Genomic DNA, 27,572 nt, shown 5'->3' with positions numbered 1-27,572 from the left:
TATCTTGTGTTCTTATTACAGGCTATTCGAGTCACTCATGAGACCAGTGCCCATGAAGGTCAGACTGAGGTATTTCACATTTTTCAAAACTTTTCTTGCCCTGTGTAAGTTTAACCCTGGTGTTGTTGTGTGGCATGTAGTTTTAGAAAATCACTTGGACATATTTTTTCCTTAGAGGGAATCTGCTTATGTAAAACTAGTCATGAAGTAGCTCAAGAACATGTATCAATAAGCTGTTAATAGGCACTTTGATATTGGCCATCACAGTTTGATCATTTAGAAGGATTGCAGACTGTGGGCGGGTTGCAGCTTCCTTATTAGATTCTTCCTACTTGTGCAAGTGATTTGAGAAAAATACCTGCGTGATAGTACAAGCAGATGAACCTGTAGGATTTTCCAGACTTTTAATCATGCCCAACCTCCAGCAAAAAGCCCCATCATTCTCTTTGCTCACAAAATTTGTTTGGGGGCAAAAAGATTTCTGCCATCTTCATTCTCATAGTAGTTCTTTACCTGGGTCACCTCTCCTCTCCTTATTTTGTCTCTCTCTCTCTCTTCTTTTTTCTTTTTTTTTTTGTTCTCTTGGTTTCTCTCATTCTCTCATTCCCTCTCCATTTCTTTTCCTTCCCTACAAGCCTCATGTTCTTACTCTTGGAGGAAGTTTGTCAAAAGGTATTTCAGTCAAAACAAGTAGAGTTTAATTAAAGTCGTTTGGTAAATTTATAACACATTTAAGTGCTAACACCAGAGAATTAGAGATTTTCTTTTCTCTTATCCATGTGTGACTTGAAACCAGGTTTTTTCACATACAGAGATCCTATTGCCTTTGTGCTTTAACAATACTTGGAAAAATACTTGAAAAATATCTGATGTAAAAATACTGTTCTTAAATATAGTTACTATCTCCAAAAAGGGGTTTTTAGTTTTTCGTTTGTTTTTTTTTTTTTTTTAAGGAGAAAATGATTCAATACTGTGATATAACTGCAGTTTTTCATAGATTATACTGGATAACTGAGTGTTTAGAATAAAGCTGTCTAGGAATTTAAACACTAATTTTCCCTATAGTGATATTATAACGTCTTGGTTGCTCTCAAATTCTGTTTTCAGGGGTGTAGAATATTGCTTTTTGACTAAGTTTATGCACACATACACACACACACACACACACAGCATCTCTAAATGACTGTAACACTAGATTGGAAATTAATGAAATGCTCCCTTTTTTAATTGCTTTGTATAGTCCTAAGCATGTTCTTCATCTTCATTATGCTTTGCTTTCTTGTTGGTAAACTTATAGTATTAAAATTAGCAATGATGATGATCAGCATGAGATTATTATAAAATATGAAGACAGTAATTTATAGTAGAGCTATTAAATGCTTTAATACATGTTTACTTCAAAAAGTTTTCTCTGCGATACCTTCTTTTGCCTTCTTTTTCATGGCTTTATCCATGTCATGCTTCAGTAATTGTTTTTAGATGATGTTCACAGTTTTTTCCAGACCTAAATTCTACTTTTCTTCATCTTAATTTTTTTTAATTTTCTTCATCTCTTTTTTTTTTTTAGATTTTATTTATTTATTTATTTGATAGAGAGAGAGAGAGGAGAGACAGCGAGAGAGGGAACACAAGCAGGGAGAGTGGGAGAGGGAGAAGGAGGCTTCCTGCTGAGCACGGGGCTTGATGCGGGACTTGATTCCAGGACCCTGGGATCATGACCTGAGCCGAAGGCAGACGCTTAAGGACAGAGCCACGCAGGCACCCCTCCACTTTACTTCATCTTAATCTTAAACTTTTAGATATTACCTAAATGACCTGAATGACCACCAATATTTTAGAATTCACTCGTCCTTGTTTGAGCTTATTATGTTGTACTTTCAACTTTTTCTTCCCTTTATTCTTCCTGTTTCTTATAATAGTTGCATCATACATTTTCCCCATTATCACTAATCGAATACGAATTTATTTCATTTCTTCCTAGAAGATCAGCTTCTTATGTAGATTTTCAATCTTAATCTTTATTTTAATATTTATTCCTTTTTACATTGTTCTCCTGGATTACTTTTCCTGAATTGTAACTTGATTATTGTGGGTACTCAGATTTTTCTGTTTTGTGTGTGTTTTTTTTTTTGTTTTTTTTTGTGATTTTCAAGGTGAGGTGGGGATAGAAGTTAGGATTTTCTGGACAGCTTTTTCTAAATTTACTCTCAGAAAATTAATTGCTTTTGGTCATTTTGCATCTCCTATAGTTGAGGATCACTGCTTGAGTGACCCTATTTTTTTACGTATACTATATACCCAAAGTTATTGGGTGAAAAAACGAAAAGTGTTTGAGAACCATTCCCCAAGCATATATAATAAATTTCAACTTCTTTAGCCTAGCTGTATTCAAGGTTTTCCCAGCCCTATCCTTCCAACTTTTCATCAGTGTTTTCTCTTTAAATATTTCTCTCTGGCCATCCCTCACTTAATTGTTGTTATGCTTTACCTCTTGCAGTATACTCCTACTAAAAAAATTCCTTTGTCAATCTCTGTTTTCCCTAATTCTACCCATTCTTCAAGATTTGGCTTAAATACTACCTTCTGCATGAAACAATCCATTCCTTCTATTGGCTTTTTTTTTTTTTTTTTTTAAATTTATCTAACAGACAGAGATCACAAGGAGGCAGAGAGGCAGGCAGAGAGAGAGGAAGGCTCCCTGCTGAGCAGACAGCCCGATGTGGGGCTCGATCCCAGGACCCTGGGCTCATGACCTAAGCCGGAAGCAGAGGCTTTAACCCACTGAGCCACCCAGGCACCCCTCTATTGGCTCTTTTATATGACTTCTATTATTTGCATTTAGCTATTTTCATTTATTTAAGATGTATACTTTTTCACTTTTTCTCCCTACATTTTAACAGCCCTGAAATTAGGATGTAATTTTACAGTTAATGTTGTAATTTACTTGCTTAGCTGTGCATAAAATGTGACACATCACATAACGACTGGTACCTTATATTTGATGAAATGGGTTGTCATATCTACTGTATTACTGTGGCTCTTAGACCTAGGATTGGTATCTGGTTCATTTGGATCTGCTCCAAAATACCCAATACCATCCCTTGCACGTGGGCACCACACATACTTATTATTTCACCATAATTCCCTTAGAACTATCTTTAGTGATGTAAGAACTAAACAGCAACAACAACCCCCCCATCCTTGTTTTTTCCATAGTTCTCTGTGTAAACAAGATATACCCATTAGCCATTTTTCTTCAATAGGGCACTACTCTCATTTTGGGAAGGGTTCAGTTCTTTGTTGTGTGGGGCTGTTTTGTGCATTCCACGGTGGACTATAAATTACTGTATTTTAGTCACTATTTTATTGACTCCCAGTCACTGAGGAAACAAAAACCTACAGCATACATTTTCAAATCCAGTCTGAACCAGCTTAAAACATTTGCCCCAGATACTATTTTTGTGATTGTCTCATTTAAGGTTCATCTGCCAAGATGGACGTAAGAGTTTTTGACATATTATTATCTCCATTGTCTCTGTATTCTAGCACACTGGTTTTTGTCAGTTCCTGGAAAACAACCAAGTCTTTAAGATTCATATTTGTTTGCTTGGGCTGCCATAACAAAATATCAAAGACTGGGTGGCCTAAGCAACAGAAATTTATTTTCTCACAGTTCTGGAGGCTAGAAGTCAATATCATGGTGCCATCAGGGTTGGTTTCTGGTGAGCCTCTCTTCCTGGCTTGTAGATGGGTATTTGTGTCCTTACCTGGCCTTTCCTCTGTGTGCATATGGAGAGAGGGAGAGAGAGAGAGAGAGAGAGAGAGATTGGTTGATCTGTCCATCGATGGAGTGATCTCTGGTATCTTCTCTTCTTCTTGTAAGGACACCAGTCCTATCCAGTTGGATCCCACATTATTAACCTCAATTATGCCCCCGAAGACCCTAACTCCAGTTGGGGGTCAGCACTTCAACATGAGCATTTTGGGGGAATGCAGTTCATCTGAACACCATCTTAGTGCTTTCTATTGATTCAGTACTCTTCTGGAAATATCCCTCCTATCTGTGTAGTTAGCACCTTATCTGTGAGGTCGCTTCTTAAAAGTCATTTTTTCAAAGAGGCTTTTCTTTTATCACTGTTAAATATATTCACTTCTGAATTTTCTGTCATAAAATCCTATTTATTTTCTTCATGGAACTTTTAAGTGATTTGTAATAAGGTGTTTTGTTTATTTGTTTTTTGTTTACTTACTAGACTATAAGCCCCATGTGGTCATGGGCCTTGTTTGTCCCATTCACCTTGAATACCCAGGACAGTGCTTGGCATGTGTAGGCATATATGAGAAATTGCATATACAAAGGTAAGGAACACAGGATATAGGTTTGTATGCTGACTCCACTACTTTGTAGCTCAGACAAGATACTTTCCACAGCCGTAAAGTGGAAACAGTAGCATCTACTCTATGGGATTGCTGTGAAGTTGGATGGGTTAATCAGGTAAAGTGTTTAGAATAGTTCTTGGCATGTAACGGACCTTCAGTAAATATTAGGTGGTAATTTTATTAGGCATTCAGAAAAATGAATATGGATGGCGGAGGATGAGGCTCTAATATGGTCCAGATGAGGCAGAGGAAGAAGTAATAAGGTGAAGCTCGATCAAGGAGGGGCTTGGATTTTATAGGCAATGGGGAGTCACCAAAGATGGTGCATTGAGTTTTCAGCATATCAGGTTTAAGGTGAATTTATGAGTCATCTGTGTAGAAGTTATATATGGAGCCTAAAGCTTCGGGGAGATACCTGAAATCTTTTGTATTTGGGTAGTAGTTAGAACCTTGAGAATTCTATAGAGGGAGAATAGTGGTGGACCACAATAAATCCCAGGACATGTTGGTGTTAAAGGAAATGGTTAGAGGAAGAGGAGACAGTAATAATATGTAATCGCAATGGTAGTCGTCATTGACATCGTTGGTACTCTGTCAGAACATGTTCATGGAAGTAGGACAGGCAGGAGCCTTAGTGCATGTAGAGATTTGTAGACTAAATGAGAGATCAGTAAGTCAAACCACCCAGATGCAATAGTGTTTTCAGAAGATTGGCCTTAATATGCTACTATTGGCCAGTTGTCTGTTTTCTTGTATGGTTTTCCCTCTCCCACCATCCCACCATAATACTGAGGCATACTTAGGCATACTAAATTTCTAATCCAGAAATTTAGACAGTAGCCCCACCTCACTTATGTTTCATTAACCTATACTGAAAATTATTGCTTTCATTTTTCACTTAAGATAAAAGAACAATGAGCTATGAGGAACTTAAATAATGTGTTTTTAAAATTGTGAACAAGTATCAGTGATACAATAATGGAAGCAATCTACAAGTCCAATGTGAAGAAAAGAAAAAAATCCAAAAAGGTATTTAATTTGCCTTTAAACTGTACTTTTATTTTGTTGCTGCTTATCTAAAAAGCACTTTCTAAAGTTTGTCATTTGTCCATATTAGTCTGGGAGCCAGTCTAGATAAAAGTAGAGATCTTCTGACTTTTTACAAAAGAATAAATTTATTTTACTGCTCAGAACCCTCCATTCAAGTTTATAATAATAAAGAAAAGTAATAGAAGGTGGCACTGTTGTTTTATTTATGGTTTTAAATAAGCATGCCAAAATGGAAAGTGTAGCAAAAATGCTTTTTGATATATATATATATATATATATATATATATATATTAAAAAAAGATAAATTTTAAAGAAAAGATTGGAAGTATAATTATATACTTGGAAGTATATATATATACTTCCAATCTTTTCTTTAAAATTTATCTTTTTTTTAAGATTTTATTTATTTTATTTGAGCGACAGAAATAGCAAGAAAGAGCACAAGCAGGGGGAACAGATGGCAGAGGAAGAAGCAGGCTCTCCGCTGATCAGGGAGCCCAATATAGGGCTCAATCTCGGGATCCTGGGATCATGACCTGAGCTGAAGGCAGACACCCAACTGATTGAGCCACCCAGGTGCCCCCTCCTTTTTTTTTTTTTTTTTTTTTTGAGAGAGGCAATTGGGAGAGTCAAAGGGAGAGTGGGAGAGAGAATCTTAAGCAGGCTTCATGCCTAGCATGGAAGCTGACTTGTGGCTTGATCTCACAACCCTGAGATCATGACCTGAGCTGAAATTAAGAATTGGATGCTTAACTATGGGAGTCACCCAGGCACCCCTTTAAAATTTATCCTTTTTTTTTTTTTTTTTTGTAAGATTTATTTATTAGAGAGAGAGAATATGTTTGTACAAGTTGGGGTAGGGGGAAAGGTGGAGAATGGAAGGAAAGAATCACAAGTAGATTCCATACTGAGTTCAGAACCCACTCCAGGGCTTGATCTCATGACCCATGGGATCATAACCTTAGCTGAAACCAAGAGTCAGATGCCTCTCAGGTACCCCCCTTTTAAATTTATCTTTTAAACAGTTAAGGAGCAGCTGGATGGCTCAGTCAGTCGGGTGTCCCTTCAGCTCAGGTCATGATCTCAGGGTTCTGGGATGGAGCCTACACAGTGGGGAGTCAGCTTCTCCCTTTTTCTTTGCATCTCCCTCTGCTGTTCCCCCTGCTTGTGCATGTGTGTGTGCGCATGCTCTCTCGCTCTCTCTGCATCAAATAAATAAAGAAATGAAATCATCAAAAAGAATCTTCAAAAATCTTCAAAAAAAGATCAAAAAATTTTGTGGGATTTTTTTTCTTTATATTTTATCTTTATATCTTTATCTTATATTTTTATCTTTATCTTATTTTTATTTTATCTTTATCTTTATATTCTATCTCTTCTTGTCTCTTCAAGACCTCCTCATAAAAAATTCTTTGTGGCTGTGTATTACCATGTGAATGAATCATAATTTACTTTGCATTTTTTTAAACTTTGGATATTTGTTTTGTTTTCAGTTTTTCAAGTTAAAACTATAATTTCATTAAATATCTTTATTCAAGTATTCATTCTAGGTTCTTTAAGTTACTTTTAGGTAGAATATTGAGACAAAGGGATGAACGTTTTTAAGATTTTTGTTAGAGAATATAAAATTGTCTTTCTTTCATTTGATCAACCACATAACCTGTCTGAGCACCTATAATGCCAGGCACTGTTCTAGGAGCTGCATGTACAAAGATGAATAAAACACATTTTGTGTCTTTAAGGATCTCTCACTTCAGTGGAGATAGCCTCAAAAATAACCCTTGCCAGGGTTAAATTCTATTTTTTAAATTTTAGCATGTGTGATAGAGGAAAATAGTAAGTGTGATTGCTAATGACAGTTCAAAGATCTTTAGGAAAAGTTTACAGAATGAATTTAAATTGTAAAATTAAATTGTAATTTATTTATGATGAAATATGTAATAATATATTCTGGTTAGTGTTGTTGTCCTGTAAGAGGAAGTTTAAGGTTAGGTAAGGTAAGCAAAGGGTAACTTGTGATTTCAGGTATGCATTCATATATGTATACATAGTTTAAAATGTGTGTGTGTGTGTATTTAATTTGCTTTTTGGCACAATCAGTGCAAACTGTCAGTGGAGGAAAACAGTGTCAGGTTTCATTTTCGTTATTGTAGAAGTATGGTTTCCATGGTTTCATTTTACTCTGCAGTACAGTTTTGAATGATTTTGATTATGTTAGAATTGGAGTCAATTAAGATATTCACATTTATTTCTCTTCTTTAAGGTTTTTTTCTTTCCTGTCTTTGAAAGAAGCTAAACCAATTAGGAAGAAACTTAGTTCTTATATAATATACAGTTTAAGTTCTTTATATTCTTGGAAGAATCAGATGGAAACAAATGGAACTCTGGTGAAAAGTATGCTTTTTAAGTTGTATAGTCCACTTTTGTTAAGAAATCTGAAATTGGCACTTTCTGATTTTTTTTCTACATTTACTTTCCGCACCTCATTTTCTTTATTCCATTCCAACAAGACTTAAGGTTAATCTTTTGGGCAACTTCATTTTATTTCATTCTTAAAATTGAGAAATTCTCTGTAACACCTATCCTAACTTCTTATACTTTTGCCTCCATCTCTTCTCCATCTCCATCTTTTTTTATTGCTGTCATTCCTTCTGCATATCATTACCCAGATAGAGGCATGATTCAAAAGTATATGTAAAGTTGAGTGGAGGAGCTGAATTTGAGGGAGGGAGTACAAATTAGATTTATTCATAATTGGGAAAATGTTATTGGAGTGGTTCTTTTCATTCCTCTATTTTCTTTTCTTTTTATTTTTTTTAATTTAAATTCAGTTTAGTTAACATAAAGTCTGTTACTAGTTTCAGGGGCAGAATTTAGGGATTCATCAGTTGCATGTAATACCCAGTGCTCATGACATCACGTGCCCTCCTTAATGCCCATCACCCAGTTACCCCATCCTCCCACCCACACCCCCTCCAGCAACCCTCAGTGTGCTCCCTGTAGTCAAGAGTCTCTTATGGTTTGCCTCCCTCTCTGTTTTTACCTTTTTTTTCCTTCCCTTCCCCTATGTCCAACTGTTCTTTTCTTAAGTTCCACATATGAGTGAAATCATATGGTATTTGTCTTTCTCTGACTGACTTATTTCACTTACCATAATACCTTCTAGTTCCATCCACATCATTGCACATGGCAAGATTTCATTCTTTTTGATGGCTAAGTAATACTCAAACACTAACACCATGTCTCCAATCATGTAATCAGTCATTTGCTATCACTAAAAAATGATTATAGATAGATTAAATTAGTTGTTGAAGGGTAAGAAATGTAATTACTACTCTATCCTGTTTATGCTTTTCTTCCTCCCTTCTTAGGTTAACAAGTGCTTTGCCCTAAAGTGGATCAAAATATTCTTTTCTTTCTTCATCCTCTTATTTATTGGTTTTTGGTTTTTGTTTTTTTTTTTGGACAATATGAGGGTTTTGGAAATAGAGATATTAAGCTATTACTTATTTTAAAAGAAAATTCTTAGACTGAACTCAGGAATGTACTCTTTCAGATCTGACTGGCCCTAACCCTTTGTGTAAAAATGTCTTCAGCAATAAACTAGAGTTAAGGTTAGGTTTGGGATGGTGAGGTTTTTCTGTTTGTTTTGTTTTAAACCATATCTTTCCAAAATGGAGGATAATGCTAGGATTTAAGATTCTTTTCGTTTGTAATAAATGAAAACCTATTCTCACATTGCCCAAAAAAAAAAAAAGGATTTCTGAGAATTCATTTGGCCAGCTTAACAATGGTAAGGTTGAATTTAATAGGACATGTACAGATATAAGTCATTATTTTAATAGAGATTTCTGCCATGGAGAATTATAAATTGAAGTGAGAAAACACAGTTGTTAAAACCAATAGAGGAGGGGCGCCTGGGTGGCTCAGTGGGTTAAGCCTCTGCCTTCGACTCAGGTCATGATCTCAGGGTCTTGGGATTGAGCCCCACATTGGGCTCTCTGCTCAGTGAGGAGCCTGCTTCCCTCCTCTCTTGGCCTGTCTCTCTGTCTACTTGTGATTTCTCTCTGTCAAATAAATCAATAAATTCTTAAAAAAAAAAAAAAACCAATAGAGGAAAAGTCTTTTAAGACATTCTTAAATGTGGCCATCTTGATTTATTAGGTGAGCAAAATGAATACATTTGCTATTATGCAGATTTTCCATGGACTATATGGTGGTATTTTGTGTATTTTGATATCTAGCCCATGTTTCACTTTGACTGCTTTGACTGGATACTCCTAGGAAAGTTTGCATCATTTGCAATCTTTGAATCTGGTTTTACTTTCCTATTTTAAATTTGGACCTTACATTTAGTGTAATCCAATGTATTGTATGGATAGTTACTAAAAAAATCTACAGAACTCCATTTAGAATTAGTTTATGATTTTTTATTTTAAACTTTTCAAGTTTTATATATGTATATGTGTTCTCATGCATGTGCACACATGTGCTCATACCTGTATGCACACACATTTATATTTTACTTCTTTTCATAGCATTTGGCAGCCCTAGGGAAGTTCCTAATTCTTTTTCTGTCCGTAGGCCATTTTTTTAAACTCAGTGGTATTTCTAACATCTGAAAGAACGTATATCTGAAAGGATATACATTCGGGAAATAACTATGAAATTTGATTGTGATCAAGTACAAATTTTATCAATCGGTCGATAAAAGGAATCATGATTTCTAATGATCATATAATGAGAAGCTAAAATTATTTTTAGAAGTTGAATTTCATTTTTTTTTTAGTATTTTATTCCAATTTCTACCCTGTGAAGAGAAGGAGATACTGTGAAGAGAGTGCACATTGTTGTCTACTAGACATGCACAGATATCAGAGAGCCCGATGCAGGGCTCGATCCCAGGACCTTGAGATCATGACCCAAGCTGAAGGCAGAGGCTTTAACCTGCTGAGCCACCCAGGCGCCCCCAGATATAGGTTTTAAAGCCAAAAAATTCTCGCTGTGAGGTGACTGGGATGCTTGGAGTTAGGCATCATTTTGGGTGCCGCAGTGTTAATTGAGGAAGTTTTCTTTGTAACTCTTTAGTGTCATTTATAGGTGAATAAAAATAGAAATTGAGGTGCTTAGTAGCTTCCAAATATTCTCATCTTCTTTTTTTTTTTTTTTTTAAGATTTTATTTATTTATTTGACAGACAGGGATCACAAGTAGGCAGAGAGGCAGGCAGAGAGACAGAAAAGAGGAAGCAGGCTCCCCGCTGAGCAGAGAGCCCAATGTGGGGCTCGATCCCAGGACCCTGAGATCATGACCTGAGCCGAAGGCAGAGGCTTACCCACTGAGCCACGCAGGTGTCCCTATTCTCATCTTCTTAATTCTTACTGCTTTTGAAAGTATGTTTGCCATCTTATTTTAATGATTAGTATAGTTATACTGTACTAATCCTCTAAATTCCTTAAGATTCATATATGTTACCCCATTTTATTGGTGGAAAATCTGAGAAATTACTTGTTCAAGGTCACATAGCTAGTAAGTAACCATGATTTGAAGGCAACACAATGTGTACGTAAATCAAAATCCTAACACAAAAAAGAAGAAAGGGAGGATTTTTAATTTTAAAGATTTGTTTTTATCCTAAAAGCAAACTTAAATACAGCTAATAATTTTTTATTTAAATTCAATTAATTAATATATAGTGTATTATTTGTTTCAGAGGTAGAGTTTAGAGATTCATCAGTCTTAAACACTCAGTGCTCATTATATCACGTAACCTCCGTAATGTCCATCACCAAATGACCCCGTTCCCCTCCAGCAACCCTGGAGGTTTGTCTCCCTCTCTGATTTCTTCTTCTGCTTTTCCTTCCTTTCTCCTTTGCTTCTCTGTTTTATTTCTTAAATTCCACATGTGAGTGAAACCATATGATAATTGTCTTTCTCTGATTGACTTATTTCTACAGCCAATTAATACAAATATGTAATGTATTATAACTGTCCAGAATGTGCTGAATACTTTATTCCTTGTTACCCCTATATCTAAGTTAGCTCTTAGTAGATATTTCCTTATATTAAACATAAAATCTCACCCATAAACCAAGATAGTCTTTTGATTATCATATCATGTATATTTCAGAAAACAGTAATTATTTTAAGTATCTACCAGCTAATGATCCCTTCATGTTCAGAAAATTACATGGTTATAATGATATTTTTCTTAATAATAGGATGCCCATTAAAATGAGAAGATGTTTTGGGTGTAAGCCAAAATCTACTTCATTTATTTTAGCATTTTAGAATAATTCAGATTTGAGCACTTAAATAACCTACCAAACCCTGATTTCTTTTCCTTTTTTTTTTTTTTAAGATTTTATTTATTTATTTGACAGAGATCACAAGTAGGCAGAGAGGCAGGCAGAGAGAGGGGGGAAGCAGGCTCCCCGCAGAGCAAAGAGCCCGATGTGGGGCTCGATCCCAGGACCCTGGAATCACGACCCGAGCCGAAGTCAGAGGCTTTAACCCACTAAGCCACCCAGGTGCCCCCAAACCCTGATTTCTTAATAGACAAATTCTTTTAGGCAGACCCCCTGTCCCCTTTTTTAAAAATGTCTGTATCATTTCTTTTTAGCCTTTATAGTATTTCTAATTCCTTGGTTAATGTTAAACAGTTTAAATCTTTTTTTCTTTTTTTAAAGATTTTAATTGTTTATTTGACAGACAGAGATCACAAGTAGGCAGAGAAGCAGGCAGAGAGAGAGGAGGAAGCAGGCTCCCTGCTGAGCAGAGAGCCCAATGTGGGGCTTGATTCCAGGACCTGGGCTCATGACCTGAGCCAAAGGCAGAGACTTTAACCCACTGAGCCACCGAGGCGCCCCTAATGTTAAACAGTTTAAAGAATAGTCTTCATTTTTCCTACACACAGAGGCGTGTTTTAGTTGAAAGAAGGTAATTTTCCTTTTTAAAGGGACACACACTCTCCACCTTTTTATTAAAGGTTTCGATCATTTCTTTTTAGTCTTCATGTTATTTCTATTTTTTTTTATTGTTATTAAACAGTTTAAGGAGCAATTGACTCATTTTCTCATATACAAGGTAACATGCATGTTACCTGTGAAGGAAAAGTAATTTGGCCTCGTAGGACCCAGGAATTTTGGTTCTGGGTTTTTTCTTTTCTTTTTCTTTTTTCTTTTTTTTTCTGAACTATTTATAAGTTTTGGAAAACAAATTCTTGAATTGTGCTTGGAGAATACAGATAAAGATAATAATAGATTTCCCTCTCTAAATCAGATAAATTAGTTGACAATTGATGGGTGAGTGGATTTGTATGTAATGAGAACACTGAATTTAGAGCCAGGAGTCATGTGTTCTGCGTCTCGCTTTGACGGTCACTAGTTGAATGCTGTGGGCAAGTCAGTTGAGTCCTTTTGCTTCTGAATATTAAAAAACCCCAACATTGTCATGATATACTCACTCTCTGTATTTTATTTTATTTTATTTTTTGGTGTTTTATTTTTAACTCTGAGGCTTTAAGTCGAAATGAGAATGCTTATAAATCTCTTAAAATGAATGTTTATACCTAATTCTAATTTATTAAATTCCTAAGAGTTTTGCAAAGAGCAAAACATTTACTCTGCTTTTAAAATACCTGGGGTTCTGAAAAGTCTATTCTAGATGTTTCCAAACATCATGTAATAAAGAGATAGATTTATAGTATATGCAAAGTGTTCTATATACATAGGTACATTATATGGTTGCATTACCCACACAGCAGAGGGGATGCAGGTTCAATGTTAAAGTCCTGGCAGGTGTTGATGTTTTTAGTAATTTTAGTGAAATACGTAATTTTTAGCAATTTTGGATTCCTCTACCAGAACTGAAAAACCGAGGGAATGAGCTCTTTATTATGACTCTTCTGAAAGATTCAAGAATAAATTATACATATTTGATCTTTTCCAATTAGTATGGAAGACAATGAAAAATCAGATATTTAGTCTCAAGATTCAGTTTACAGTTTAAATTTTCATATTTTGAAAGGAAGCCTGGGGCGCCTGGGTGGCTCAGTGGGTTAAGGCCTCTGCCTTCGGCTCAGGTCATGATCCCGGGGTCCTGGGATTGAGCCCCACATCGGGCTCTCTGCTCGGCGGGGAGCCTGCTTCCTCCTCTCTCTGCCTGCCTCTCTGCCTACTTGTGATCTCTGTCTGTTAAATAAATAAAATCTTAAAAAAAAAAAAAAGGAAACCTATCTTGGCTTCTTAAGCATTTGTATTGACAGTTAATATGAAAATTTAAAAGTTTGTGTAATTCTTTGTAATTCTAGGAAGAAAGCCTAGGAGTTTTAAGAATCCGTAATTGCATACTTCATATCAAAGTTATTTCATCTCTTGAAATGATATTACGTGACAACCTTTTCCTGAATTATCATATAAATTTTTATTAGAATTGAAAATATATATGATGTACACTGTTATGTCTAAATTATGAATTAGATTATCTTTAGAAATCATGTTATTAGAGAAAATATGTATATATTGTATTCATTTAGCATTAGGTAGAAATAAATATGACTAGACTAAACATTTAGAATTAATGCTTCTAACATTTAACATCTTAATATGTTCACTTATTTATTAAAAATAATAGTAAGCGGCACTTGGACTACGAAATAGCTTTCCTGCCCAAGACCTTTTCAAGGTGGTTAAAAGTAAAACAGTCATAATACAGTATTGTACCATCCTATTTTTTATTTTCTACAACATAAAAACATAGCCAGATACAGACACACATTCATACAAACTTAAAGTGTGGAACTCATTCCACACTGTGTACTTTTTTCATTCTTTTCTCTTATATAAGTTTACATTGGAAGATGTGATGAGTAAAAAAGGCTAAAATCACCTATGGATAATCTGATAGAGCTTAGACAACAATTGTATCTCCATTTTTAAATAGAAATGATCATAATTTTTACCTTATAGGGTTATTGTGAGGGTCTATATCATCTATAGTTTAGAACATCTGGTATATAACGATAGTCACACAATGTTAGCTATTACTATTATTCATTGGTGAACATATTAAAGATACTTGTGTGAACATATTTATAGTGGTTTGTAAATGTAGAAAACTACAAACAACCTAAATATACAATAATATATATATATATATATATTTATGGTTCATCTATCTAACCATATTTAAAAAATAATATCTCGCCTTGAAAAATGATAACAGATACATACTTATTGGGGTGGATAGATGCCCAAAATATATAGATAGTGAAAAAAGCCACATGAAGCATATGTTCCCTTTTTGTAAAAAGAAAAAAAGAAACAGAATGCTAAAAAAATTTTAACAAATTGCTAAAGGCCAAGTATAGACTAGTATATAAATTATAAAATTGCTGTAAGGGGCCCCAAAAGGGAAGCTTTCATTCACTCCACAAACCTCACTAGTACTTATAAGATAGACTAAGGACAAGACTAGAGAGAGACTTAAGGTACAAACCCGAGGAAGGGAGCAGTTTCTACTTCGGCTAAGGCTTCAAGCCTTGGTTCTTCTCCCTTACAGAACAAAACCTAAAGATGCTAGGACAAAATACCTTCTTTGGGTAAGGGAATAGATAAAACAACTTTTTTGGGGAAGGGGCAGAAAACGAGAGAAATAGTCGAAGGAGGAAAGACTGGTTCTTGATACCAGGGATAGACAGACTAGCTATAATGGTAGAAGCAATGGCTAAACCAGAATAATAAAGAATATTTCTGCCTTGCCACCATTAAAGACCAGTAAGCACCAATAAACAAGTGTCAAAAGTGTGTGAGTGAGTCAAGAACAAGGAGAGAGACCTCCGAGCCCATGCTCTAAGAAAAAGCCTAAAGCGGTGGGTGGAACAAGAACACTGAAAAAGAAAGCATCCAACAGTCTAGCTGCTACCCTAAGCATAAGGTAATGCTAGATGAATTTTAAGCTGGTAGGTTGCTGAGGTTAACCGTAGCACAATAAAACACAAACCAGCTCAACTCCTGACTAGACTGATTCAATTCCACACACTAAAGGTGTAGCAGAAGAGGTATGCCCATTCTCAGGCATAAAAAGTATTTACCTCAGTCTGCTCTTACACAGGATGTATAACTTTTAACCAAAAATTACAAGACAAAGAAGAAACAAGAAAAACAACAATACATTGTTATTAGACAAACCAGTCAACAGAATCAGAGTCGGATATGATCCAGATATTGGACTTGTCAGATATAGTTTGAAATAACTATAAATAATATGTTAAAGACTCATGAGAACAAAGTGGACATGTACTAACAAAGAGGGAATATCAGCAGAGAATTGGAAACTATAAGAATCAACTGGAAATGTTAGTAATGAAAAATATGGTATCAGAGATGAAGAATTCCTTTCATGGGTCTACCAACCAGAAGACTTCACAATATTGAGGGGAGAATCAGTAAATGTGAAGACACATCATACTCATACTAGACTGCAAAAGCAAAATATACTGCTGGTGGTAGGGGTACCCAGGGCATCCAAGAGTTGCAGGACATTTCAAATGATCTAATACATGAAAAGAGAATCCTAGAAGGAAAGAAGAGGCGAGGGTGAGATGGGGACATGGGACAGAAAAAATATTTCAAGATCTAATGGCTGCTTTTCAAAGATAATTAAAGACCTCAGATCACAGCTTCAAGAATCTCAAAGAGCACTAGGTAGGATAATACCCCTATCCTCCGAAAACCAAACACACATATACACTGAGGTACATAATACTCAAACTACTGTAAACGAAAGATAAGTAGAAAATGTTCAAGGCAGCCAGAAGAAAAAGATAGGTTAGATACAGAGGAACAAAGATAAGAATTACAGCAGGCTTCTCATGAGAAATTATGCAAGCCAGAACACCATGGAATGATATTTTTAAAGTGTTGAAAGAATTAAAACAAAAATATCTTTCAAAACTAAGGGACAGGGCACCTGGGTGGCTCAGTGGGTTAAGCCGCTGCCTTCGGCTCAGGTCATGATCTCAGGGTCCTGGGATCGAGTCCCCCATTGGGCTCTCTGCTCAGCAGGGAGCCTGCTTCCCTTCCTCTCTCTCTGCCTGCCTCTCTGCCTACTTGTGATCTCTCTCTGTCAAATAAATAAATAAAATCTTAAAAAACAAAAACAAAAACTAAAGGACACATTGAAACAACCCAAAACGATTCATTAGCAGCTTACCTGTATTACAATTTGGAGCTACACAAAAACTTGGGGAGGGCTGGAAATGGAACAAGGGAAGGTGAATGTAAAATAAATTTTGTTCTTTTAAAAAATTGCTTTAGAAGATAATTAACTGTCTAAATATAAAGTAGTAGCCGTGTATTATACATTTATAGCATACATTAAAATATATGGCATTAGCACAAAGGATGGGAGAAAGAACTCAGAATACTGCCATAAGGCTTTTAGATGACATATGGTGTAATATTATTTGAAGGTGCACTGTGACAAAAGAAACATTTTAAACCCAAGGACAATTACCGAAAAAGAAATCTAAGCAATAAGACAATAGTACATATAAAATGGAATCATAGAAATAACCCCAAAAAAGGCAAAGAAAGAACAACAAAGAACAGATGGTGAAAGTAGAGAGCTGACAAGATGATAGGTTTTAAGTCAACCATATCAATGATTACATGAAATTAATAAAATATAAATGGTCTTAATGTAAACCCATCAATTGAAAGAAGGATTATAATTGGTAAAAAAGCAAGAACACAATTATATGTATCTACAAGAAAGTCACTTTAAATGTAAAGACTTGGAAAGATTTAAATTAAAATAATGGGAAAAGATATACAATGAAAAGAGCAATCAGAAGAAAGCTGGAATAATATTGAAATTAGGTGATGTAGACTTTAGAACCAGGAATATTTTACAGTGATAAAGGACATTCTAAAGATAAAGAGATCAATTCACCAATAAGATATAAAGTATGTATTTGTAGCTGAAAATAGAACCTCTAAATATATGAGGCAAACACTGGGAAAACTGAAGGAAGAAATAGACAAATGCACAAATATTTGGATATTTTGGCAGTCTCCTCAGTAATCAGTAGAACAAGTAGACCCAGAAAATTAGTAAGACCTTAACATAGAAGACCTTCACAATGTTACTAAACAACTTGACCCTCTTAACATTTATGAATATTCCATCCCCAAACAGCTTAATACACGTTCTTTTCAAATACACAGGAATGTGCACCAGGCTACACCATATCCTGGATCAGGAAATTAACAATTTTCTTAAAAGTGGAAATCAGACAAAGAATGTTTTCTAGATTAATGAAATTAAATTAGAAATCAGCAATGAGAAATATCTAACAAATTCCCAAATATTTAGAAGTGAAACAATATACTTTTAAATACTTCATGGGTCAAAGAGGAAGTCACAAAGGAAATTAGAAAACATTTTAAATTGAATAAGATTTTTAAAAAATCAAAATATACAGGTTTCAGGTAAAGCAGGAACTGGAACTCTTTAACATTATGTGCTTATAGAAGAGAAAAAATAGGAGTTACAGAAAAATCAATAGCACTAAATGCTTATAGTAGAAAAAAAAAGGCAAGGATTCAAGATAAATTCATAGTATTAAACGCTTATAGTAGAAAAGAAAAGATCTTTTCAAGTCAGTAATCTAACATTTTAAACTTAAGGTAGTAAAAGAAGAGCAAATTAAACCCAAGTCAAACAGAAGGAAGAAATAATAAAGACAAAAGCAAATGTCAATGAAATTCATTATTATACTAAAGATCCTGGCAGGAAAGCAAAAAGAAGAAAGGTCATATGGGTTAGAAAGGAAGAAATAAGTGTTTGTATTCATAGCATGATGTTTTTTATGTAGAAAATTGTTTATTTAAAAATGGGGGATGGAGACTGTTGAAATGTTAATGTCATAAAGGACAAGGAAAGACTGTCGGAAATACTCCAAGTTAAAGAATACTGAAAAGACAGGACAAGTAAATTCAGTGTACCTGTTCCTAGGTCACGAGGGAAAATGCTCTGAAAGAAATTAATAGGTCAACTAACAAATTAAAATATGGGCAGACTAGACAAGATATTATAACAATCTAAAATTATGAAGGTGGTAACTACACTGCTGTTATGTAAGAGAATTCTCTTAGTCTGTAGGAAATACCTTAAGGGTAAAGGACCATGATATATGTAACTTACCCTAAACCCCCAAATGGTTCAGGAAAAAAATTACATAGAAAGAGAGCATAAATGCAGAGTGAATGGGAGCTAGGATGTTGTGGGCAAAGAGTTCAGTGCTTCCTGTGCTACTTTTGTTTTTGCAACTTTTTAGCTTGATTTTTTTTTTTTTTAAGTTTTTAAAAGGTTTTTCAAAAATGGCAAAAGAAGAAGGTCAATTACACTTGAAGGGAAACTGCTTTTCTCCCAGTAGGAAATTGTGAGGGATTAGGTAAGGTCTGCTTATAGGAAAGAGAATGTTTGCTTGCTTTTTGCTATAAAACACCATGCCGCAAACTCAATATTCCTCTCCTGGAATGCAGCTCTCCTTGTGTGCAGCCATCCACCTAGGCCCTCTGTGTCGCCCTCCCGTGAGCGTGAGCGCATGCAGACCTGTAGATGATCGTGCTCCTGGCTGTGCTAGAAGTCAAGTCCCTTTTCTCTGACCCAGGCATCCCAAGTCTTCTTCCAGCATCCCTGGAAAAGTAACAGGCCAGCTCTTTTGATTGAAAGGGTAAAATCAAATCCTAGACCCGGCGGTCTAGTTCTGTGAATATGTCTTCCTTGTCCCTATTTTCTGTTTTTTCTGACACTGAATTCTTGACCAGGAATCCCTTTCCCATTTCACCTCCCAAACCTTCCACATTCTTTCGGTATTCACCTTCCAGTTCTATTTCTAGCCTAATAATCTCTCCTTCTTGCTCAGAAGAGTGTTGTTTCGTTCCCCTGCTCATTAGTCATCTCTCCTTCCCTTTCTTTCTTTCCTCCATTTCTTCTCTCTTCCTCCATTTTTCTTCTTTTCCCCATTCTCTTCTTCCCTTTCTTTCTCCTATTTTAATGTAACCAGATTGAATATGTCAAACTTCTGATTAGACTGTGTCTGTAGGAGCAGACCATTTACTCTTGTATAGAGCCAAGAGGATTTATTTATGTATTTCTGGTTGACTGGTTCTTATTAAGAGCCACTAGTTTTTTAAACCCTTATTGCAGTGATAGCTTTATTTTAGGTTACTGTACTGTTCCCACAGATTGAAAATACTAAGAAGGATCACAGAATTTTTAGGGTTGAAAGAGTCCTAGAAATCATTTGGGGAAGACCCCTTCATTTTCCTAAAGAGAATAAGTCATGGTTAGTGAATATTATCGCTTCCCAAGGACTCATAACACTATTGTTATTGCTGCTTCTCACTATGGTTATAAATGATTATAATTTTTTCACACTGCCTTAAACTTCTATTTCATGTACTGGTAATATTTATTGGAGGTAGCAATCATAAAATTAACATTTGGATTACCATTAATAAGTTACTTATTGTAAGCATGTGCCTTTTGTGAAAAACTGTTGGGCCAGATTCAACCTTTGTGGTTGTTTGAAAGCATGATTCTCAAAATATCTAATTTTAAGAGGATTATACCTCTCCTCATTAGAATCTGGTCTATTAAGTTAGTTATAAAATCTTTCCCTTGGAAAATGAGGGTCCACATCAAGGTGATTCTACACAATGGATTCTAGAACCAGATTTCCTGTATCTGAATCCTATCCCTGTCGCTTGCTAGTATAATGGCCTGGGTTATATTATTTAACCTCTGTGTGTTCTGATTCCTCATTTGTAAAATGGGAATATGGTACCTGTCTCATGGATTGCTGGGAGATTAAATGAATAGATAATGTAAAGTGCTTAAAAGAGTGCCCAGGACAAAATAAACGGTACATATTTTAACAAACACTGTTGATTAGTGAAAGATGGCTAATAGGCTATGGTAGTTTCCATTTAACTTGTCAGTGTAAGTAAAAGAATACTTAATGCAGGTTATCAGCTTCAGAGGATTGCTCTACTCCTCTTTATATTTTAAAGGGTTTTTTTTCCCCTCTTAGAGTTTATTCCCACTAAAGAATTCTTTTCATCACTGCCTGTCACCATATTGTTTTCTTCTACACAGTATTCTTTGTATTTTGTATGTGTTACATGTTGTGTGTTCTGTGTGTGTGTGTGTGTGTTCTGTTTTTTAAACAATTTGATGTGATAATTCCATTATTAGTGGCTTTTAAATAATTCCATGAGACTGTGCTACACAAATGAGAGTAGGTAAATATTTTAGATGTATCCTTACAGAAGCTATGGCATATAACCTTATACCTTATATATTTCCACTTTATCCAGTTTTAACCAACATTCATATATGATCCTTTTCTAGATTATGCTTGATTAAAAGTACTAGACCATATAAAGACAAATATGACCATACGTTGCTTTTAAGAAAAAAAATGATCGCCCAGTAACGTGGTCTAAGTAAAATGTTCTCTTTTTTAATTATGTAGTCCTCCTCGCCATCCTCATCACAGCCTCATTCTAGCCACTGCAGAACGAAGGCCTCATCATTGTGTCACCATGCATCCCTGCCCTGGGTCAAACGTAACCATGTAGGCCCTGCAAAAGCTACCAGTCCATCTCTCCGTCTTCGTCGCTGGCGACCCTTCTTACGCCTACCATCTATGGGTCTCCATTCTGTTGTAAGTGTAGTCAATCTTCCATCTCTTCTTCCAGTGACAAGGATAGTCCATTTTTTTCCTTACACTTCTTCAGTCTTCAAAGCGCTTTTCTCTTGGTTCACTCAACCATTAGCTTTTTCTCCCCCAGTAAGATTGCAAGCATACCTCTATGCTTTGCAGTCTAGCTTGACTTTCACCAGTGCCTCGGTGAATATTCATCTTCCCACTCCATATCCCGCCAGCATTAGGATGCCTGCCTTTTGATGAATACTGATCGACATTCATGACAATGTTTAAGTTCCTGTCTGTTGTTAAAGTGAATATGTATTCTCTTAACCTTCATCTCTCTGATTTCATTTAGTTGACCCAGGTCAACAAATGCTGTGTACCTTCTGCGTTCTTTGCCATCTCTTTATTTTTTTTCATGTTTCTGAACATGACTATGGTCTCTTGTCATGCTCTGGGGTCACTTTACTTACTCTATCCTTAACCTAATCCTTCATGGTGTAGGGTGTTCATCTAAGCTATTTTATTCCCTGAGGTGTCTCAGGTACTTGGTTTAATCTTGATCCAATCTTCCCTACCTATTCAGTTTCTAAAGATCTTTTTCCAAGTAGGAGGTGAAGATTTTCTCCTTGAGAATTGCTTCCCACAAATTTTATGATTTTTCCTTCTTAGGTTGATTATATTAAAAACTATTAAAAAGTACATTTGTTCTTAAAATCTTGCCAATTATATTAAATGTTGAGGTTGATGATGGAATTCTAATAATTCTCATGATTGAAATAAATTGTAGGGTTAGGCAACTCCAGCTCTTTTCTTTGTGATGTTTGAGATTGTTAATAGCAATGACTGTGGTTTGGCAGAGTCTACCTAGAAATGCTGTATCTGAAAGATTTGATGTATGCTATCCATTTATAAGAAACTTGATGCTTCTGGAAATCCAAACTTTTGAAGCCAGAGGAAGTCTGATTCCTCGTACATTTAATGCTAAAAAAATTAAAAGGTGTCAAACATTCTTTCTTTCCCTTTATTTACTCTTCCAGAGCTAGACACAAACTGTGAAGTAGTCTTGACATGTTTCCTTAAATATCTGTTTCTACCAAATGTCAGTATGGTCATCAAAATAGCTTTTCATTTATGCTGAGTATCAGTCAATAAACTGCTTATCTCATTTTCCTCATTGGATCACAGCATGCATTTGCCATTTTTTTTCATTTATCGATTTAATATTTGTTGCTTCCCTACTGTGCCATACACTGTTTGGCATAGTAGGAGATAAAAGTGAATTGATCAGAGTAAAACCCCAATTTTGGAAATTCTATCTTGGGCAAAATTGATACTAAATATGATTGATTCCTTAGTACTTTTAAAATATTCTAAATATAAGTGAACATATCATAAAATTGGTGTTTCCAGTTTTATATGATTTTACATAATTTTGACCTTCACTCTCCATATTAATTCTGTTGCTTTATAGCATCATAAGTATTTTCATAGCATAGCATGGATTCTAAACTACCCCACCTGAGTTTGAAACCAGATTCTATCACCTACTAGCTGTTAAACTGTTTTCTTGAGAATAAATGAGTATATTATCTGTCTCATAGAGTTTACATGATGATGAGTTGGTCAGTACTTTGAAGGCACTTAAAACAGTGCCAGTGCCTACAAGTATAAATTAAATTTAAAATGTTATTTTCAACAATTTGGAATTTATATTTAGTATTTAATTTATTTCTAATTGATTTATTATATTATTTTTAGTTGTCAGAGATAATAATACATGTATTGTAAATTAGGGACCTTTGTATAAAATATATATATATACATGTATATATACATATATATATATAATCTGCCTTCTTGGTCATGTTTTGAAATGGAAGACTTTGACTTTATTGGTCTTGTTTGAAGTGGAACAATTTTGAAGCAGTTGGATAATTGCAGATTTTAGACTCTCAGACTAATGAGTCTGATCAAAGGGAAAGGCTCGCAATAGGTACCAAGGTTGTGTGTAAGGCTTAGAAGTTTTGAGCTTTACTTACCTTTTATAATAATAGTTTGAAGGCTTTTCATGCCCTCTTTAGAGCTGTATATTTTTAGTATGCACTGTTGAATAGAAGGTATAATGACTCACCATTATGAGTCACTAGTGTTAGTGATTTCTTATATTTGTGATAATGTAGTATTAATATTGTGAAGTTACATAATGCTTTTATAGCACTTAACAATTTACAAAATACTTTTAATGCATTTCATTTAAACTTTAAAACAGATTTTAAAACCTAGTGTACACAGGGTCTGATACATATTCAGGTCTCTGACCCCACTTATACTCCTTTTTCCTCTAGCGTGGTTGTATTTACTAACAAAATATGAAAAATCGAAGCTATAAGATGTATTATTTTTTTAAGAAGAGATGGTGTTGGGGCGCCTGGGTGGCTCAGTGGGTTACGCCGCTGCCTTCGGCTCAGGTCATGAGCCCAGGGTCCTGGGATCGAGCCCCGCATCGGGCTCTCTTCTCCTCAGGGAGTCTGCTTCCTCCTCTCTCCCTCTGCCTGCCTCTCTGCCTACTTGTGATCTCTGTCTCTCAAATAAATAAATAAAATTTAAAAAAAAAAAAAAAAAAAAAAAAAAAAAGAAGAGATGGTGTTAAAATAGTTTATAATTTTTGAAAATTAAAATACTTGATATCCTATTGGAGAATTGTCTTAAATTGAGTGAATGAGTAATGAGTAAAATAAAACTCTTTTCTAGTTGGGTAAAAAATCATTTCTAGTACGTTTCTGTTATAGATTGAATTTATACTTTGTAGAATTGCCTAGGTTTAGCCTTGAAAAATTGGATTCTCTTCTGGTTATTAGTAAACCGAGGATATTGGATTTGAGTGATGAGTAATACTTTTTGATTCTCTGACCAGGAAAGTAAGGGAACTTATTATCACTATCTTTAAATATTTGAAGAAATATCATGTTCAAGAGGGATTAGACTTTTTTCTGAGACAATGGAAAACACTGGGAGACATATATTAGTCTCAGTATGAAGTATAACTCAGCAAAACTGTCCAAAGACGAAATGGACTGCCTCAGAACCTAGTGGCAGTCCCCTGTTCTAGGGGCCACTGCAAATGGGGCTGCGCGGGGGAGGAGGCTACTACTGGAGCAGCAGCAAAAGTAGATCATTTTGATTCCTACCAACAGTGGAATTCTTTGATTTTCAATCGAAGTTAGGAATACCTAGTTTGCCATATTAATGTTATGTTGAGATTCTTCCATTCATAAATGGAAGGAAATATGAGAGTAATAGGAGATTAGATGAGTCCCTCTATCTGTACGTGTTTTAGAAATATTCAGTAAATCCAAAATAGTAATGTTTATTCTGTCGCTTTCAATTTTTTGCATCTAAACACTTCTTAAAGCTATTGTTAAAAAACTACTTAAAATTATAAAATTATCTGAAGGTGAAAAAAGTATGAACTTTACATTTTAGACACTATTGTGTTATAGGATGTTAATATGAGATGTGATTTGACTTATGCCTTTTTAAAATATTTGCCTCTAAAATTTCTGCTTGCATTTAATAATGATTATATTTTATTCCAGACCATTTAAGATTTGATATATAGCAAACACACAGTGTTAACTGGGCAGTTTACTGCATACCATAGTGCTATTTAATCATGTTTTGATTTTAGGTAACTTATTTACATTTCTAAGAAATGTAGCAGATATTGCTTAATGCAAATCGAATTTGGTAAACTAAAAAAAAAAGAAAACAACAAAAAAATAGGTATAATTTTAATTTCAAGTAGTTCACTAAGAAAGCAGGCAAAAAATCATAGGTTACAGTTAACTGCATTTTAATTTGCTTTTATCTCCCCCTCTACCACTTTACTCTTTTGGGCTAGTTTCCTGCATTTATTCATTTTTAAATGTTTTGAATCTATGATAAACAATGAGACTTGTTTTATTCTAAAACTGTATTAACATTTTTCAAAAAAGAGATTGTCAAGTTCAGATCATTAAGAATTTACTTTCTTGATGTCTTAAAATTTAGCATGGAAGGAGTTTAACTCTTACACTATTAATTTTTTTAAACTTTGTTATTTAAAATATCAAAAATTAGACAAATGAGTTCATGCATTCATTTCATTCAGCAAGTATACATTGTGCATCTCCTATGCTTCAGGCGTTGTGCTAGGCACCAGGGCTTCTGAGGTTGAACAATATTAAACGTTCTTAGATCAATTGAGATTAAGAAAGATATGCTTTTAGTCGATGTTTTCCTGTTGATGTCCTGAGGTCATTGTCATAAATGTGGTTGTGTTCATTCTTTGTCTACCATATCAAAGATTAATAAACTTTGAATTATATTGGTTAAGTGTTCTCTCATATCATTTCATATTTGTATGTATTTACATGTACTTCATTGATTTGACTACTAACGTGCATCATATGTATTTTTCCCTCCTATTTCAGGCACCAAGTATAGATGAAAAAGTAGATCTTCATTTTATTGCATTAGTTCATGTAGATGGGCATCTCTATGAATTAGGTAAGAACTGTTTAAATTTACTCTGGGGAGGGAAATGATAAGTGGGAAAGTCTCTATGATTCACAGGACTGTTGATGTTTATTGTGTTTAATATTAATTGCCCTATAACATTGAATAGACATAATGAAAGTTTTCCATTTAAGATTCTTTACTAGAAAAAAAATTTTCTTTTTGCTGTTTGAATAAGTTATAATTCAAGAAAGTATGCATACCTCCTTTGTATTTCAAGCAAAGCAGGGAAGTAAAAATCATAGGAAACTCCTATAAATCACTTCAGCATTCTTTACTAAATTATTAAGTTAGTTATCATCAACATCTGGATGAACTATCTTGATCTGGAAACAACTTTTAAAATATAGTGTACTATTCATAAAGACTAATTTTTGTAATCAATAATAAGTATCACTAGTTTTTAGGTTTTTGTACTATCTCTTTGTTTTGCATCTGATTTTTTTTTTAAAGATTTTATTTATTTATTTGACAGACAGAGATCACAAGTAGGCAGAGAGGCAGGCAGAGAGGGAGGAGGAAGCAGGCTCCCTGCTGAGCAGAGAGCCTGATGTGGGGCTCCATCCCAGGACCCTGGGATCATGACCTGAGCCAAAGGCAGAGGCTTAACCCACTGAGCCACCCAGGCGCCCCTGCATCTGATTTTTTAACTTCACAGGAGTCTGTGTTTTCTGGCAGCACTTCCCTAAGGCATATGTCAAAGTAGTCATGATTAATTATTTGGCATTTTGGCCTAAACCTGCACTTATTTTTTTAGAAATTTAACTGTAGATAGGCTATTTTGGGGAGTTTTAGAGGAGATCCTCATAATTTTAATTGATCCATTCAGATATAACAAACTTATTATGATTCTTTAATGGCTGGTATATGGTACTTATTGTGAGTATTGTGAGTCCTTCTTATCCTTTTCCATGAGACTTTCTTCTTAGGTTAAAAAAAGTCAAATAAGGGGTGCCTAGGTAGTTGAGTCAGTTAAGCATCTGATCCTCGGTCTTCAGCTCAGGTCTCGATCTCAGGATTGTGAATGCAAACCCTGCTTTGGGCTCCATTCTGGGCATGGAGCCTACTTGAAAAGTAAATAAAAGGAAAGAAAAGAAAAGAAATTAATTCAATTTAAAAAAGTTTTAAAAAGCCAAATAAAAAGAGAAGTCTTTTTCAATTTCTAGGTACCATAATTTTTAATTTTCTTTCTTCTTACTTGCTGTCTATGTATTAACTTGCCACTTTGATTTTCCTTAGCTTATTTAAAAGCATAAGAATTCTGAAAGAACTTCTGTGACTGTAAATGAGGTCTATAAAATTTAGATAGATTTTATGTTTAGAATATAACAACAGAATAATACACTTAATTAAAAAGAAATGGCTCTATTAAAGGGGACAAGGAAAGTAAAAAACATAATTTTGTAGAAACTTACATCCCTGAGGGTTTTGTATAGTAGTAGAGTGATCTGAGTTGGAATCAAACTGAAATGAAAAGAACACATCATTACGGACACATATGACAGACCTGCAAGGCAGTGTGGAAGACCAGCGCTGTGAATTCAGTCTACAAAAGTCTGTATCTAGAGATAAGATGTAATAGTGATCGGGGATTTCACACATCTGCCTGATTGCAGGAAGCTGAGTTCCTACTCTGAATTTTGAATAATAAAGAATAACTATGGGGCGCCTGGGTGGCTCAGTGAGTTAAGCTGCTGCCTTCGGCTCAGGTCATGATCCCAGGGTCCTGGGATTGAGCCCCACATCGGGCTCTCTGCTCAGCGGGGAGCCTGCTTCCCCCTCTCTCTCTGCCTGCCTCTCTGCCTACTTGTGATCTCTTATCAAATAAATAAATAAAATCTTAAAAAAAAAAAAAAAAA

The 27,572-nt window shown here is 35.0% G+C and overlaps 1 protein-coding gene and 1 long non-coding RNA gene across 6 annotated transcripts in view; one reads left to right on the top strand and one right to left on the bottom strand.

The window, feature by feature from the left end:
• The window catches only part of UCHL3 (ubiquitin C-terminal hydrolase L3), a 114,449-nt gene that overhangs the window by 70,571 nt on the left and 16,306 nt on the right, over positions 1 to 27,572 (top strand). For 3 of the 5 annotated variants that reach the window (XM_059144344.1, XM_059144342.1, XM_059144343.1), the window contains exons 5-7: positions 22 to 69; positions 20,977 to 21,168; positions 25,629 to 25,704. In XM_059144344.1, the coding sequence (XP_059000327.1) occupies positions 22 to 69; positions 20,977 to 21,168; positions 25,629 to 25,704 (316 nt within the window). The remainder of the gene's footprint in view (positions 1 to 21; positions 70 to 20,976; positions 21,169 to 25,628; positions 25,705 to 27,572) is intronic. The other 2 variants (XM_059144345.1, XM_059144347.1) reach the window with 1 other exon arrangement.
• Positions 13,710 to 27,572, bottom strand: part of LOC131813840 (uncharacterized) — a 30,301-nt gene continuing 16,438 nt past the window's right edge. The window contains exons 3-4 of the long non-coding RNA XR_009346996.1: positions 27,129 to 27,177; positions 13,710 to 19,133 (exon numbers count right to left, since the gene is read on the bottom strand). This is a non-coding gene — a long non-coding RNA (uncharacterized LOC131813840). The remainder of the gene's footprint in view (positions 19,134 to 27,128; positions 27,178 to 27,572) is intronic.

The sequence above is a fragment of the Mustela lutreola genome, chromosome 13 (assembly GCF_030435805.1).
Source record: "Mustela lutreola isolate mMusLut2 chromosome 13, mMusLut2.pri, whole genome shotgun sequence".
NCBI classification, from domain to species: Eukaryota; Metazoa; Chordata; class Mammalia; order Carnivora; family Mustelidae; genus Mustela; species Mustela lutreola.
Note: the sequence above shows the minus strand (reverse complement) of the source record. Positions and strands in the feature narration are given on the sequence as shown.